At 40.0% G+C, this 15,721-nt stretch overlaps 1 protein-coding gene across 1 annotated transcript in view; it reads right to left on the bottom strand.

Annotated features, from left to right (window-relative positions):
• LOC132400108 (uncharacterized) overlaps positions 1–15,721 on the bottom strand; it is a 187,254-nt gene that overhangs the window by 153,416 nt on the left and 18,117 nt on the right. The window contains exon 3 of the mRNA XM_059981185.1: positions 2,265–2,404. Coding sequence (XP_059837168.1) covers positions 2,265–2,286 — 22 coding nt within the window. The 5' untranslated portion in view covers positions 2,287–2,404. The remainder of the gene's footprint in view (positions 1–2,264; positions 2,405–15,721) is intronic.

The following is a 15,721-nucleotide window of genomic DNA, read 5'->3' as shown; positions in this document are numbered from 1 at the left end:
GCTGAATACAAAGGGTGAGGGGGCAGAGGGGGAGGGATAAGTAGAGGGAGAGGCGGAAAGAGAAGAGGTAGAGAAGAAAAGCAAGAAGTGTGGAAGGAAAATGAGGGAGAGGGAGATGCAAGAGGAGGAGGAGAATATGGAGGAACAGGAAGAAAAAGGAGGAGTAGAAGAGGGAGACCATGCCCTGGGAAGGATTTCATAATTGTATTTTCCCACTCCGTTTCTCAGCATGAAAAAAGAATGCTGCAGGAGTAACTCAAGGAGAAGAATAAATTACATTGAGAGGGGTGCAGGACAGAAAAAGAATTGTCAACATTTTGGGTTGACATCCTGCAACAGTCCTGATACTGTTTCACCTGCTGAATTCCTCCAGCAGTTTATAGTTTTTTTTCGATCTAGATTTGAGTGGCTGTACTTTCCTTGTGCCAACTTTCTCTATCTCTCTTCCTCCATTTCAAAGACAGAGAGCTTTTTCCCTCCGGGAAAATATTAAAAGCTATTGTTTCGCAGTGTTGTTAAGACAATTATTAACTCACAAATTTCTTTTCAAGTAGCTACTTTCAAGTAGTTACTATGCATTTATAATATGATAAATATTTGTAATGTGATCTTTTATTTTCACCTAATAGATCAGGCCATAGCTTAAGACAACACTTCCTACTGAGCAGCCTACCCATATATTAACAGTAAAATCAAATCAATGGATAATTAGTGTATGTTGCACAAGACTGTGACAACCAGGTAATTCTTGTAAAGTGACAGTAATTTTAGAGCCTAAACAATCTCCTTCTGTGCTGTTCTGATCAGTGGTGTCCAAGCCTTTTTTATTGGGATCCAGTATGTATTTTAATTGTCATTAATCAAACCAAGCAGCATTAATAATTTACACACTTTAAATATAATATCTCAACTCCACAAACTCAAGTAGAATGATGATAATGTTACATACCCCGTGGGTATCTTGTGACTGTCTTATGACCATGATGTAATTGAGTATCTTGTGAGCATGATGTAATTGTCTTGTGATGGTGGGTGATGTAATTTTCCTGCCAGTGTGAGGTCACATGATATAATTTTCCCATTGGTGTCAGGCTGTGATGGCATGTTCCAACAGGTATATAAGGGGAATCCCGTTGTCACGTTGGTTAGTTTGTTAGTTAGTTTTGCTGCGTATTCGTCTCATGACGCAGTTTCGTTTTAAAGTGGAGTTTTTACTTTCTATTCTAAGGTGCAAAAACCGTTGTGCCAGCAGTTTCGCCATTTGCTGCCAGTTTTTGTTTGTTGGACCTTTGTTTTACCTTTACAGTCTAGTATTGGAGAGTGAAGACTTTACCACAGTACAGGAACCCGAAGGATTGAGTAAAGTTGGTGTCATTCAGCGGTTTTATAAAGGATCGACCTTATTGAATCTTTGTTTAGGAATAGTGGCCTGCATCTGAGATAACCCCTGCAAGATCAGGAAGGTTTGTGCAGTGTTTACACTCCAGCATAAAGGTCAGTTCCTTTAAGCCATTTTATTTCCTTCATCATGAATCCTATGGACAGGGCATCGCTCAGCTGGGATCAGCAGTAACATCACATCTTCGAAGAAATCAGTAGTCAGGGAAGTCTCTCCTTACTGACTGTATAAATCATTTGGACTTTTGAATTTACCACTTTATGACTGTGTTCGAATTTACCACTTTAAGAACTATTCCAGAGTTTGGCTGTTTGTTAAATTGCTGTATAGCAGTTAACTTCCGGTTAAGTTAGTCATTTGTTTACTTTTCACTTTTGTTGAGCAGAGTTTAATAAATGTTTATGTTTGTTTATAAAATCTGATTCAATTCTATGTTCATTGTTGCCAACCACATAACAATAAGAATAAAACTGTTTTTGTTTCAACTGGCTCAGGACCTATATTTGATTCGTACATTTTCTATTGTACAGTAAATTATCTTTTATTCAGCTGATCTACTTTTGGTTAGTGGTGCTGCATTGGTTCCTGCGATTCAGTTCTATCCTGACGTCTGGTGTTGGGAGTTTGTATGTTCTCTCTGTCAGTGCACAGTTTGCTCTGATGCTGTTTCTACCCACATCCCAAAGTGGTGTTGGTTGATTGCTAATAAACTACTGTAGTTTATGTGGAGTATAGGTAGATGGTAGAAGAATCAGGGTAATGAATGCAAAGTGACAGAGAATGGATTACAGAAAACACAATGGATAAAATAAGCTCCTTCAATGGAATGAAGAAATCTGAGAAACATAATATGAGAATGGATTACCTTGTTGGAATGCATATTTCATAGACGCAGTTTGTCTTTCCACAGTACTGCAGCTTGATGCAGGGCTATCAGAAACCCAACATCTCTTCTTGGACAAACACTTCTGATCTTTGTGAATATTGTCTAAAAGACCAGGCAATCTAGAATATTAAAAATATATTTTTACATTGCAATACATGATAATGACCCAAGTGAATAATTTGACATCACTTAATACTGATTTCACAGGAAGACTTGAAAAAAATGTATAGATTACCACCACCATTCTCAGAGCTACAAGAAAATAATCTTAACTTCCACATGTAAAGAGAGAATAAGAGGTTACATACAAAATTTTAATGTTGTCATTTAATGTGACAAGAAGCTCAATAATGAGCAAGCTTGTACGTTTTAATTTCTTTTAAATGGCCTTTAAAGTTTTACTAACCAATAATATTCATATGCACATTTTCCAATGGCACAAATGAAAGCCACTATATTTCAGTCTCTACCAACTCAGTAATCCCAATCCACTACTAATCTTTCTTAATCTATTCTCTCCACATGCATAACAACTCTCCTCTAGCTTCTACTATGACTGCTTACGAGAGCAATGTACGATGTTCAAGTAACTTAACAACCTTCACTTCCTTAGTCTGTGGGAAGAAGCCAGAGCATCTGAGGGAAAAACACATAATCACAGGGAAAATAAGCAGACTCCACACAAACCTCACCGTCAGGAATAAATCCAGTTAGTTAGAGTGGTAATGCAGTACTTCTACAAGTTATGCTAGTCTGCCAATTGTGTTGAATGCATGCACATTTGGAGTAATGCTAAACATTGCTTTGATGTAACCATAAAAGCAGATTAGACTAGAAGATATCACAGAATACAGAACAGTACAGCACAGGAACAGATTATTCAGCCCACAATGTTGTGCCAAACCAGCAAAATTTCAAATTGAAAACACCCAAACACTGATCCCTCCTACCTACACCATGTCCAGATTCTTCTATTTTCCTTGCAACCATGTGCCTATCCCAACATCCCTTAAAAGCTTCTAATATATTTACCCCTTTCACTACACCAGGCAGTGCATTCCAGGCAACCAATACTCTAAGTAAAAAACTTAACTCTCACATCCCCCTTGGTCCTACCCCCTCTCACCTTCAATATATGTGCTCAGACATTTTAACCCTCTCATAATCTTGAAAATCTCTATCAGATCTCCCCTCAGCCTCAGGTACTCCAGTGAAAACAACCCAAGTTTATCCAGCTTCTAGTGACAGCATATACCCTCTAATCCAGACAGCACCCTGGTAAACCTCTTCCTATTGTGGGGCAACCAGAAATGTACACAATACTCCAGATGTGGCCTAACCAGGGTTTTATAAAGTTACAACATAACCTCCTGACTTTTGAACTCAATGCCTTAACTGATAAAAACAAACATTCCAAAAGCCTTAACTACCTTATTGACCCATGTAGCCACTTTCAAGAAGCTATGAACTCGGATCCCAAGATCTCTCTGCTCAGTGACACTTGCCCTTAACACTGCACTGTCTCCCTCTATTTGCCCTACTGAGGTACAACACCTCACATTTATCTGGGTTAAACTCCATCTACCACTTCTCAGCCTTACATCTGCAACTGATCTACAGTGCTTATAAAAAATTATTCAACTCCCTCGGAAGTTTCCATCCTTTATTCTTTTACAACATTGAATCATAATAGATTTAATTTTGCTTTTTTGACACTGATCAACAAAAAAAATCTTTCATGTCTAAGTGAAAACAAATTTTTTACAAATTGGTCTAAATTTATTACAATTATTAAACACAAAATAATTGATTGCATAATTATTCACCTCCTTCAAGTCAGTATTTAGTTGATGTATTTTTAGGCAGCAATTACAGCTTTGATTCTGTGTGGATAGCTCTCTATCAGCTTTGCACATCTGGGCACTATAATTTTCCCCCCATTCTTTACAAAATTGTTCAGGCTCTGTCAGATTGTGTGGGGATCGCAAATGAACAGCCCTTTTCAAGTCCAACCACAAATTTTCAATTGGACTGAGTTCTGAATCCTGACTTGGTCACTCTAGAACATTAACTTTGTTGCTTTTATGCCATTCCTGTGTAGCTTTAGCTTTATGCTTGTGGTCATTGTCTTGCTGGAAAACAAACTTCTCCCAAGTCACAGTTCTCTTGCAGATTGCATGAGGTTTTCCTCCAGGATTTACCTGTATTTTGTTGCGTTCATTTTACCCTCTATCTTCACAAGCCTTCCAGGGTCTGCTGCAGGGAAGCATCCGCATAGCGTGATGCATGCTCACAGTAGGGATGGTGTGTTTCTGATGATATGCGGCGTTTGGCTTATGCCAAACATAGCATTTAGTCTGATGGCCAAAAAGCTCCATTTTGGTTTCAACAAACCATAGGACTTTCTTCCAGCTGACTTCAGTGTATCCCACATGGCTTTTGGCAAACTCTAGCCGAGATTTCATGTGTGTTTTTGCAACAATGGCTTTCTCTTTGCCACTCTACCAAAAAGCTGCAACTGGTGAAGTGCCTGGGCATTTGTTGTTGTACATACAGTCTCTTCCACCTCAGCCACTGAAGCTTGTAACTCCTCCAGAGTTGTCATAGGTCTCTCGGTGGCCTCCCTCACTAGTCTCCTTCTTGCACAGTCATTCAGTTTTTGATGACAGACTGCTCTATACAGATTTAGAGCTGTGCCATATTCTTTCTATTTCTTGATAATTGGCTTAACTGTACTCCAAGCGATATTCAGGTGACTTGGAAATTTTCTTATATGCATCTGCTGTCTTGTGTTTTTCAATAAATTTTTTGTGGAGTTGCTTGGAGGGCTCTTTGGTCTTCATGGTGTAGTTTTTGCCAGGATACTGACTCACTAAGAGTTAGACCTTCCAGATACAGGTGTATTTTTACTACAATTTATTGAAACACCTTGACTGCAAACAGATGATCTTCATCATGTAACTACTAAAGCCAATTGGCTGCACCAGTGATGATTTAGTGTGTCATATTAAAGGAGGTGAATACTTATGCAATCAATTATTTTATATTTGTAATTTATTTAGATCACTTTGTAGAGATCTGTTTTCACTTTGACACAAGAGTCTTTTTTTTGTTGATCAGTGTCAAAAAAGTCAAATCAAATCCACTGTGATTCAATGTTGTAAAACAATAAAACATGTAAACTTTCAAGGGGGTATTAATAATTATAGGCACTGTATATTGTGTTGTATCCTTTGCCAGCCTTCTACATTGTCCAGAACTCCACCAATTTTGGTATCATCTGCAAACTTACTAACCTACTCATCCAAGTCATTTATATACATCACAAACAGCAGAGGTCCCAACACAGATCCCTCAGAAACTCCATTCATTACAGACCTCCAGTTCGATTAAATTCCTTCAACCACTATGCTCTGTCTTCTTTGTGTAAGCCAGTTATGAATCCAAACACCCAATTCGCTATGGATCCTATGCATCTTAATCTTCTCAGGAGGGACTTTGTAAAACACCTTACTAAAATCTATGTGGACAACATCCACTGCCCTAGTCTCATCAATATCTCTTGTCACCTTGTCAAAAAACTTAATCAAGTTGGTAAGACACGACCTGCCAAGCGCAAAGCTCTTCCTAATTAGGCCATGGATTTCCAAATGCTCATATTTCCTAACGCTAAAAATTTTCTGCAGCGATTTCCTTACAAATGACGTGGGACTTACCAGTCTATAGCTCTCAGGATTTTCTCTTGTTCACTTCTTAGATAGAAGTACAACATTAGCCACTTACCAGTCCTCCAGGACTTGCCTGTGGCTGCAGAGGACATAAAGATACTGGTCAAGGGCCCAGCAATTTTGTCTCTTACCTCCTTCAATAACTGCGGGTAAATCCCTTGAGGCCCTGGGAACTTATCCATTTTAATTAGGAGGCCGAACGCCTGTTCCTCCTCTTGACCTCTGTATGCCTTAACATATTTATACACTCAGCACTGATCTCCTAGTCCTCCACATCATTCTCCTTGGTAAATACTGAAGCAAAGTACTCATTAAGTACCTCACTTACATTCCCTGCACCCAAGCAAATGTTCTCACCTTTATCCTTGAGTGGTCCCACCCTCTCCCTAGTTACCCTCTTGCTCTTGACATACAATATGTATAGAATGCCTTGGGAATCACCTTAATCCTACTTGCCAATGACTTTTCATGGCCCCTCCTGGCTTTCCTAATTCCATTCTTTAGTTCTTTTCTGGCTTCTTTATATTCCTCATGTGCTTTGTTTGATCCTAACTTCCAAAGCTTTACATGCTTTTCCTTTTTCTTCTTGACTAAATTAAATACCTCTCTGGACATTCAAGGTTCTCTTATCTTTCCATCCCCAGCCTTCCTTCCAACAGGAACATACCTCTCCTGTACTCTGTGCAATTGGTCTTTAAATACCCTCCACATGTCTGATGTGGATCTATCAGAAAAAAGGTGCCCCCAATTAACACTTCTTAGTTCTTGCGGAATGGCCTCATAATTTGCTTTATTCCAATTTTAAAACTCTCCCATGAGGACCATACTTATTCTTATCTATAGCTATCCTGAAAGTTCAGGAGCTGTGGTCACTGTCCCCAAACTGTTCACCCATAGAAAAGTTAATCATCTGGCCAGGCTCATTACCCAGGTCATTATAAGTTAAGACTGCTTCCCATTTTTGACTCCCGTTGGAACCCTAAGGATCAAAAAATAAATGGAGATCCAACAATTAACCTGAGGGTCAACTTTTTCATCTAGAGGATAGTCCAGATGCAGAAAGAGCTGCCAGAAGAAGTAATTGAGGCAGGTACATTAACAATATTTAAAAGACGCTTAGACAGGTACACAGTTAAGACTAGAAGAATATGGGACAAACATGGGCATATGGGACTAGTTTTGATAGAAATTTCAGTTGGCAAAGACCAGTTGGGCTGAGTGGCCTGTTTTATTAAAGATTAGCTTTATTTATCAAAATATACAGTAAAATTCCATGCTGCATGACTTTATGACTGTATTTAATCCCAAGCAGCAATTAATAATCACATAAATATGGGTGTATTTAAAATGTCACAATCTTAGGTTACAGGAGAAGACATTTAAGAGTAAGGCAATTTCTTTACTCAGGGGGTTAATGAACCTGAGGAATCCTCTCACAAAGGTGGTGGTGGAATGAAAGTCACTGTACACAGGCCTTTCCTGGATAATGAACGAGTTCTGTTTTTACAGATATCCATTTGTCTACAACTCATTCAATACACAAATACCACTCAATGCTATACATGCCAATACAGTATTATAATGAATGGCATCAAAAGCACAAAAGAAAATATTAATTATTTAAAGTGGATAGAGAGAACAATAAGACAACAAAGACAAAGGAGATGGTTGCCAACTTCAGAAGAACTCGCACCACTCACATGCTACCCCCCCCCACCTTACATCAGCGACACAACAGTAGAAACTGCAAGCAGTTTCAAACTTCTGGGAGTACATACACACAATCTCTCAAGGTCCCAGAACATATCCTAATACAGTCAAGAAAGCTCATCAATTTTGAGAGCAGGACTTTGCACATCTATACTCAGGTCATTATAAAGATGCGCAGCAGAGAGCATCCTAACAAGGTGTATCACTGCTTGGTACAGAAACTGTACTGCAGTGAACAAGAAGGCTCTACAACGGGTATTCAAAAATTTCCCAACACATTACTGGCACCAGCCTACCCATCATCAAGGACATATATACAGAAAGGTGTCAGAAAATGACCAGTTTAACATCATGAAGGATCCCACACATCCTGCTCATGGCCCATTTGTCCCACTCCCATCAGAGAGAGAGCAATGTGGCAATTATGCCGGACCAGCAGACTCAAAACCAGTCACTTCCCCCATGCAGTAAGGCTGATCAAAACCTCCATCCACTAATTCCACCACTACTTTATTATTTCCTGTCAGCCATCCTATGTACAGCCTAGCATCATTTTATGGGCATGCAACTATTTCATTCTCCTTATACTTGTGTACAGGAAATGATATTAAACAATCTTGAACCTTGAGAAGAAACTAATTCTAACCGTTTTTAGAAATGAATGTATTTACATACGTTGTACTTTAAAATTTATTATTATAGATGCTTATTTGTTTGTAGGGGTATCCACAAGTCAGCATTTTAACCTGGGGATGGCATGTATATTTAAGAAAGAGGTAGCTGAATTGCTAGATACAAAAAATCTCAAGGAATCTGGGGAAAGAATAATACTGGAACAAAGGACAGCCATAATTGCAGTGAATGGCAAAGTAGGCTCAATGGTCTCACAAACCAACTCTAAATTCCTATATTTATCAATCTCTGCAAACATGGCTAGCCACTACACCTTTCAACAACATGATGGGAACAATACAGCATTATGCAAGCAAAAGGCTATTTTGATAGTAGAAACAGAGCAATACAGTAATGGCATGCAAAGGGTTAAACACCATTTGAAATATCTTCAATGTAGTAACATATTTGTTTAATACTTAAAAGTTATTTTCAAAACCTTTGCTTTGTTGTAAAAGTACACATGGTGGCTAATAATATATTTTATTATATGATAAGGGTTTTCTCTCCCTTTTTTCTTGTTTTTCCTAACAGCTCTGACTTTGATAGTGGGTTTAGATTTTTTTCTGTATACCAAAATTATTATATTTCAATATTATGATTTAATTTAATATTAATGAATACAGGGTTTTGTGATTGTAACTGTATTTTAATACAATGTATTTGGTACTACAAACGTATTTTATTTTTTCTTTTGACTTATAATATATATCTTCTTGTACTCTGTATTCCTTTATGCAAAGCTAATAAAAATATTGAAAGAGAAAAAAGAAGACAAATGCATTATGCTAAGTTTAAAAATTTTGATGTCACAAAAAAAATGTGAGAACTATTTCTTCCGGGTCATGATAAGACTGAAATCTCATTCCAGAAGCTTGTGACCATTCATCATGAGCACATAGAGACCCTGCAATAGCAGCAGAAGGAATGGACCATCTCATAAACTATCCTTCCACCTATCCCACCAGCCCCATCTTTGTAAGGATAGGCATATTCCACATGGGCCATGGAATCAATAAAGTAGTAACAAAGAAATTATGGAACAGCCTCTATGAGCTGAGTTGCCTCTATGTACTCCTAATCTGTACATTCGTGTATATATACCTACACTTGATCCCATACTACAGACCCTACTTGAAACATGTGAAACTTAGCCCGTTTTTGCTATTGAGAAATTAAATTTCAAGTCAGCAGCAGAAATGCACAGGTCCCTTGGTGATACTGATTGATTCAGTGGTTTCAACTGGGCATGACTGTGCAAGCACATGGAGGTCGACCAGTGAGAACAACGGGAAGAGCTTAAAGGTGAGCAGAATTAAAAAGGTGACCGTTACTTCTATAGCGGTTTGAACAGAGCACGACTGCGCAAGTGCGTGAAAGTTGGACAGTGAGAACAGCAGGAAGAGTTTAAAAAGAAGACAGCTTTACAGAGTGGGGTCAAAGGAGCAGGTGACGGAGTAGTGGGAGACAAAGTAGAAAGGCTTAGGCTCAACGGGGCTTAGGCGATAAAGGGTCAAGGTGAGGTAGGTTATCTATTTAGAATACAGACAGGAAGTATGTGTGTGAAGCCAGTTTTCTGTGCTCAGTGTCAATGTGGGAGGTTCTAGCGACTCCCAGCCTGTGAGACAGCCACATCTGCACCAGGTGCATTGAGCTGCAGCTCCTTAGGGACCATGTTAGGGAACTGGAGATACAGCTCAATGACCTTCGTCTGGTCAGGGAGAGTGAGGAGGTGATAGAGAGAAGCTATAGGCAGGTAGCCACTCCAGGGTCTTAGGGGACAGATAAGTGGGTAACAGTCAGGAGAGGAAAGGGCAAGAAGCAAATGTTAGAGAGTACCCCAGTGGCTGTCCCCCTTAACAATAAGTACTCCTGTTTGAGTACTGTTGGGGGAAACTGCATACTTGGGGAAGCAACAGTGGTCGCACCTCTGGCACAGAGTCTGGCCCTGTGGCTCAGAAGGATAGGGAAAGGAAGAGGATGACAGCAGTGAAAGGGGACTCTAAAACTAGGGGGTCAGACAGGTGATTCTGTGGATGCAGGAAAGAAATGTGGATGGTAGTTTGCCTCCCAGGTGCCAGGGTCTGGGACGTTTCTGATCACGTCCATGATACCTTGAAGAGCAAAGGAGAACAGTCAGAGGCCGTGGTACATGTTGAAAACAGACTACAGGGAGTTAGGAAGGAAGTTGAGAAGCAGGACCTCAAAGGTAATAATTTCAGGATTACTGCCTGTGCCACGTGACCGTGAGTATAGGAATAGAATAAGGTGGAGGATAAATGTGTTGCTGAGGGATTGGAGCAGGGGGCAGGGATTCAGATTTCTGGATCATTGGGACCTCTTTTGGGGTAGGTGTGACCTGTACAAAAAGGACAGGTTGCACTTGAATCTGAGGGGGACCAATATCCTGGTGAGGAGGTTTGCAAAGACTATTGGAGAGAGTTTAAATTGGAATTGCTGGGGGGTGGGAACTGAACTGAAGTGACGGAGGATAGGGAGGTTGGCTCATAAATAGAGAAAGCTTGGAGACAGTGTGAAAGGGAGGATAGGCATGTGATGGAGAAGGGACGCACTCAGACCAATGGTTTGAGATGTGTCTATTTTAATGCAAGGAATAAAGCAGATGAGCTTAGAGGTGGATCAGCATTTGGAGCTATGATGTTATGGCCATTACAGAGACTTGGATGTTGCAGGGGCAGGAATGGCTAGACAGGGAGCGGGGCGAAAGAGGTGGGGGCATGGCACTGTTGATCAGAGATAGTGTCACAGCTGCAGAAAAGGAAGAAGTCATGGAGGGGTTGTCTACAGAGTCTCTGTGGGTGGAAGGTGTCAATAACTCTACTGCCTGTTTTTTTATTAACCACCCAATTGTAACAGGGACATCGAGGAGCAGATAGGGAGAGAGATTCTGGAAAGGAGTAATCATAACAGGGTTATGGTGGGAGATTTTAATTTCCCAAATATTGATTGGCATCTCCCAAGAGTGAGGGGTTTAGATGGGGTGGAGTTTGTTAGGTGTGTTCATAAAGGTTTCTTGACACAATATGTACATAAGCCTACAAGAGAGAAGCTGCTTGATTTGGTATTGGGAAATGAACTTGGTCACCTCAGTGGGAGAGCCTTTTGGAGATAGTGATCACAATTCTATCTCCTTTACCTAGCAATGGAGAGGGCGAGGAACAGACAAGTTAGGGAAACCTATAATTGGAGTAAGAGGAAATATGAGGCTATCAGACAGGAACTTGGAAGCATAAATTGGAAACAGATGTTCTCAGGGAAACATACAGAAGAAATGTGGCAAATATTCAGAGGATATTGTAGTGGGGTTCTGCATTGAAACATTCCAATGAAACGAGGAAAGGATGGCAGGGTACAGGAACTGTCGTGTACAAAGGCTATTGTAAATCAAGTCAAGAAGTAAAAAAGAGCTTACGAAAGGTTCAAAAAAACTAGGTAATGATACAAATCTAGAAGATTATAAGGCTAGCAGGAAGGAGCTTAAGAGTGAAATTAGGAGAGCCAGAAGGGGCCATGAGAAGGCCTTGGTGAACAGCATTAAGGAAAACCACAAGGCATTCTACAAGTATGTGAAGAGCAAGAGGATAAGACGTGAGAGAATAGGACCAATCAAGTGCGACAGTAGAAAAGTGTGTATGGAACTGGAGGAGATGGCAGATGTACCTTATGAATACAGGTAGTCCCCAAGTTACGAACGTCTAACTTACGGACAACTCATACTTATGAACCGAGGAAGGAGAACGCTGTCCACCATTTTAAGTCGGATCGTGATGCTGTCCACCATTTTAAGTCGTTGCCGTTGACATTGTGTTGAGTGTTTAACTTTGTATTTGGCTTAAATTTTCTTTAGCAAGTTTAACCCTGACCCCACCCGCCTCCCCCCCCCCCCATTCCGGTCAGCTGGTGGCGCAGTGAGATCAGCGCAGGGCTGGAGAATGGAGTTTCCTGAGTTCGATCCGGTGATCGACCGTTCCCATGCCAGATTGATGTCGATCCAGAGACTCCCAAACCATCTGTGCTGGGTTGATGTCGAGCTTGCAACTCGACCTCCAGTTAAAATTCCCACGCGGAATATTGTGGATGATCAAACACCCAAACCCAGCACAGCCAAACCCAACCCACTTGTCCCACTTAGCCTGTCTCAATGTGGTGGTGCTTAGGACCCAGCTAACCTCAGGTGCCGGCAAAGCTCGGGAGCTGCCGCCCGCAGTGTTTCTGTTCCATTGACGGGAAGTGATCGCGATTGAAATTAAAATGGAAATAATAAAGTGTTTGGAAAGAGGTGAAACGCCATCAGTCATTGGAAAAGCATTAGGCTACAGTCAGTCAACGATTGGAACAATTTTAAAGGATAACGAATAAAGTGAGAATAATGGAGCATTTGAAAGGCACTGCCCTAATGAAAGCTACAATTATTACTAAGCAACGCAGTGGTTTAATTATTGGAATACATACGTTTCTTAGGTGTTTTATATGCATTGAAAGGTAAAATATATACTATATACTAAGACAAACATTTGACTAACTTATGCTAAATAATACTGGATGTACTTGTTCCGATTTCCGTACAAATCCGACTTAAAGACCAACTCAGGAACGGAAATCATACGTAACCTGGGGACTGCCTGTACTTTGCTTCAGTATTCATTACAGAAAAAGATCTTGGCGAATATAGAGATGACTTGCAGTGGACTGAAAAGCTTGAGCATGTAGATATTAAGGAAGAGGTTGTGCTGGAGCTTTTGGAAAGCATCAAGTTGGATAAGTAACTGGGACCGGACGGGATGTACCCCAGGCTATTGTGGGAAGTGAAGGAATAGATTGCTGAGCCTCTGGCGATGAATTTTACATCATCAATGAGAATGGGAGATGTTCCAGAAGATTTGGGGGTTGCAGATGTTGTTCCCTTATTCAAGTGTTACGTACTCGTGACGTGACAGTGGTACCCTTGTCACGTGACTGGGGTTGAAGCTATACTGGACTTGTGGTAATGGTCTTGTGAAGGTGGAGTGACGTCATTTTCCCGCCAGTAGAGATCATGTGACAGGTTTTTTTTACAGGTTATAAAAGGAAGACCCCACCCTGTGAGGAGGGGCAGTTTGTGGCTGGATTTGCCAAGTTGACTTCATGCCACTGCGTGATTTAATGTGATGAATCAGTTTAATTGAAAGATGAAGTTTTATCTAATGCCTAAAGTTTAAAAGGTCATTGCCAGCAGGTTCTTTACAATACTGCTAGTTTGAGAATCCATGGAGAGTGAAGTTCGGAGTTCGGGAGTTAAAGATCGAGGAGAATCGATTTCGGCGGTGAAACGGGTTCGACCTTATTTGGAAGGAGTTCGTTGACTGTTCTCGTGTTAATCTCTGCAGGATAGCAGAAGATTGAGGACAGTGTGATAAAGGAAAGGTCAGTGTCTTTAAGCCATTTCGTTTCGTAAATTCTTCATGGGAAAAGTTCAACGTCGGGGATCGAAGCAAAACGACGTGAAAGAGAATTTAAATCATCTTATAAAATCTCTCCGTTTAAATGGACTGTGAGCATTTTTGAACTTTTGGCAATACTGCTTTAAAGAACTGTTTTTGCAACATCGCTTTAAAAACTGTTTAAGCTGCCGCACAGTAGCTGATTTCCGGTTACGTTAGTGTTTGTTTACTTTTGGGGGGGGTTTGTTTTCAGTGTTTAGTAAACGTGTTGTTTGTTATAAAAACCCTTGCCTAACTCATATATTTATTGTTGCCTGAATACGTAACATAAATATGGGGGCTCGTCCAGGATTGGATCATTTTAGTTTAAATGCTTGCTAATTTTTGAATCGGTGTTTTGGAGACGATGAATATTGATGGGTTTCTGGCTTCGCCAGATGCGGAGCTGTTGGCGAAGGCGAAAAAACTGAGGTGTCTGAGATAGCTCGTAGATTGCAACTTAAAGGTATTTTGCAGACTACATCAAAGGCTGTCATACAGAGGAAAATCGCATCACACTATGTGGATTCGGATGTTTTTGATGATTCGGTTTTAGAGTTATTTCCAATAAGAAATCTGGAGATGCAGTTGAAAATCGAACAAATGAAATTGGAGCGTTGTAAATTGGAGGCTGAACAAAAGCAGAGGGAATTTGAATATGCAATGGAGGAATTAAGGTCTGGGAATCAGTCTTCTGGTTCTAAAAAAACTTTTTGTTGCTAGTCAAGAAATTAAATTGGTCCCTCCATTCAGTGAAACAGATATTTTCAACATTTTGAAACTATTGCTCGGATGTTAGAGTGGCCGAAAGATAAATGGTCAGTGTTGTTACAGAGTGTAATTAAAGGCAAAGCACAACAAGTTTACACAGCTTTAACAGCTGCGCAAGCACTTGATTATGATATTGTGAAAATGCATATTCTAATCGCATACGAATTAGTCCCAGAAGCTTATAGGGAAAGATTCAGAAATTTGAAAAAGTCTGTGGATAAAACTTATGTGGAATTTGCCTATGACAAAGCTGTGCGATTTGAGAGATGGGTTTCTTCTAAAAATGTAAATGGGGACTATGATACATTGAGAGAGCTGATTTTAATGGAAGAATTTAAAAGAAGCATTCCTGTTGAAGTAAGGACATGGTTAAATGAAAGGGGTACTGATAAATTGCAGGATTGTGCTAGATTAGCTGATGAGTATGTTTTAATCCATAAGAATAAATTTCCTCAGGGTAGAAATTTTAAGAGGAAAAATAACATGGAGACTCGAGGTAAATCAGAAATTAAATCAGAAGTTAATGAGAAAGGTAAGGAGGAAGGAAAACCTGTGAAGGAAAGACAGTTTGGTCTTATTTGTAACTATTGTAAGAAGCCTGGCCATGTAATAGCTAACTGTTTCAGATTGAAAAAGAAAGAGAAGGAAGCAGTTCCAGATGCTTGTGTGCAACTTACTGAAGCACCTGTAAAGTTACAGGGTTTGATAAACACAAATGAGGCTTTGTTAGAGTCTGACCAAGTTAAAGAGGGATATGATCATTTTATAACTGAAGGGTTTGTATCCTTGAAAGAAGGATCTACTCTGGTGCCAATAAAAATCCTTAGGGATACTGGAGCTTCTCAAACACTGATGTTAGACAGTGTGTTGAAGTTTAATGGAGAGTCTGATACTGGTAAGGTAAATTATATAAGAGGTGTTGGGAGTGATTTTATGCCTGTACATTTACGTAAAGTAAATTTAAAGTCAGGGTTAATTACAGGATTTGTTAAAGTAGGATTACAGCATAGCTTACCTGTGAAGGGTATTTCTTTATTGTTAGGTAATGACTTGGCAGGTGGACAAGTTTTTCCTG

The sequence above is a fragment of the Hypanus sabinus genome, chromosome 9 (assembly GCF_030144855.1).
Source record: "Hypanus sabinus isolate sHypSab1 chromosome 9, sHypSab1.hap1, whole genome shotgun sequence".
Lineage (NCBI taxonomy): Eukaryota > Metazoa > Chordata > Chondrichthyes > Myliobatiformes > Dasyatidae > Hypanus > Hypanus sabinus.
This window is presented reverse-complemented; position numbering and strand designations above follow the sequence as displayed.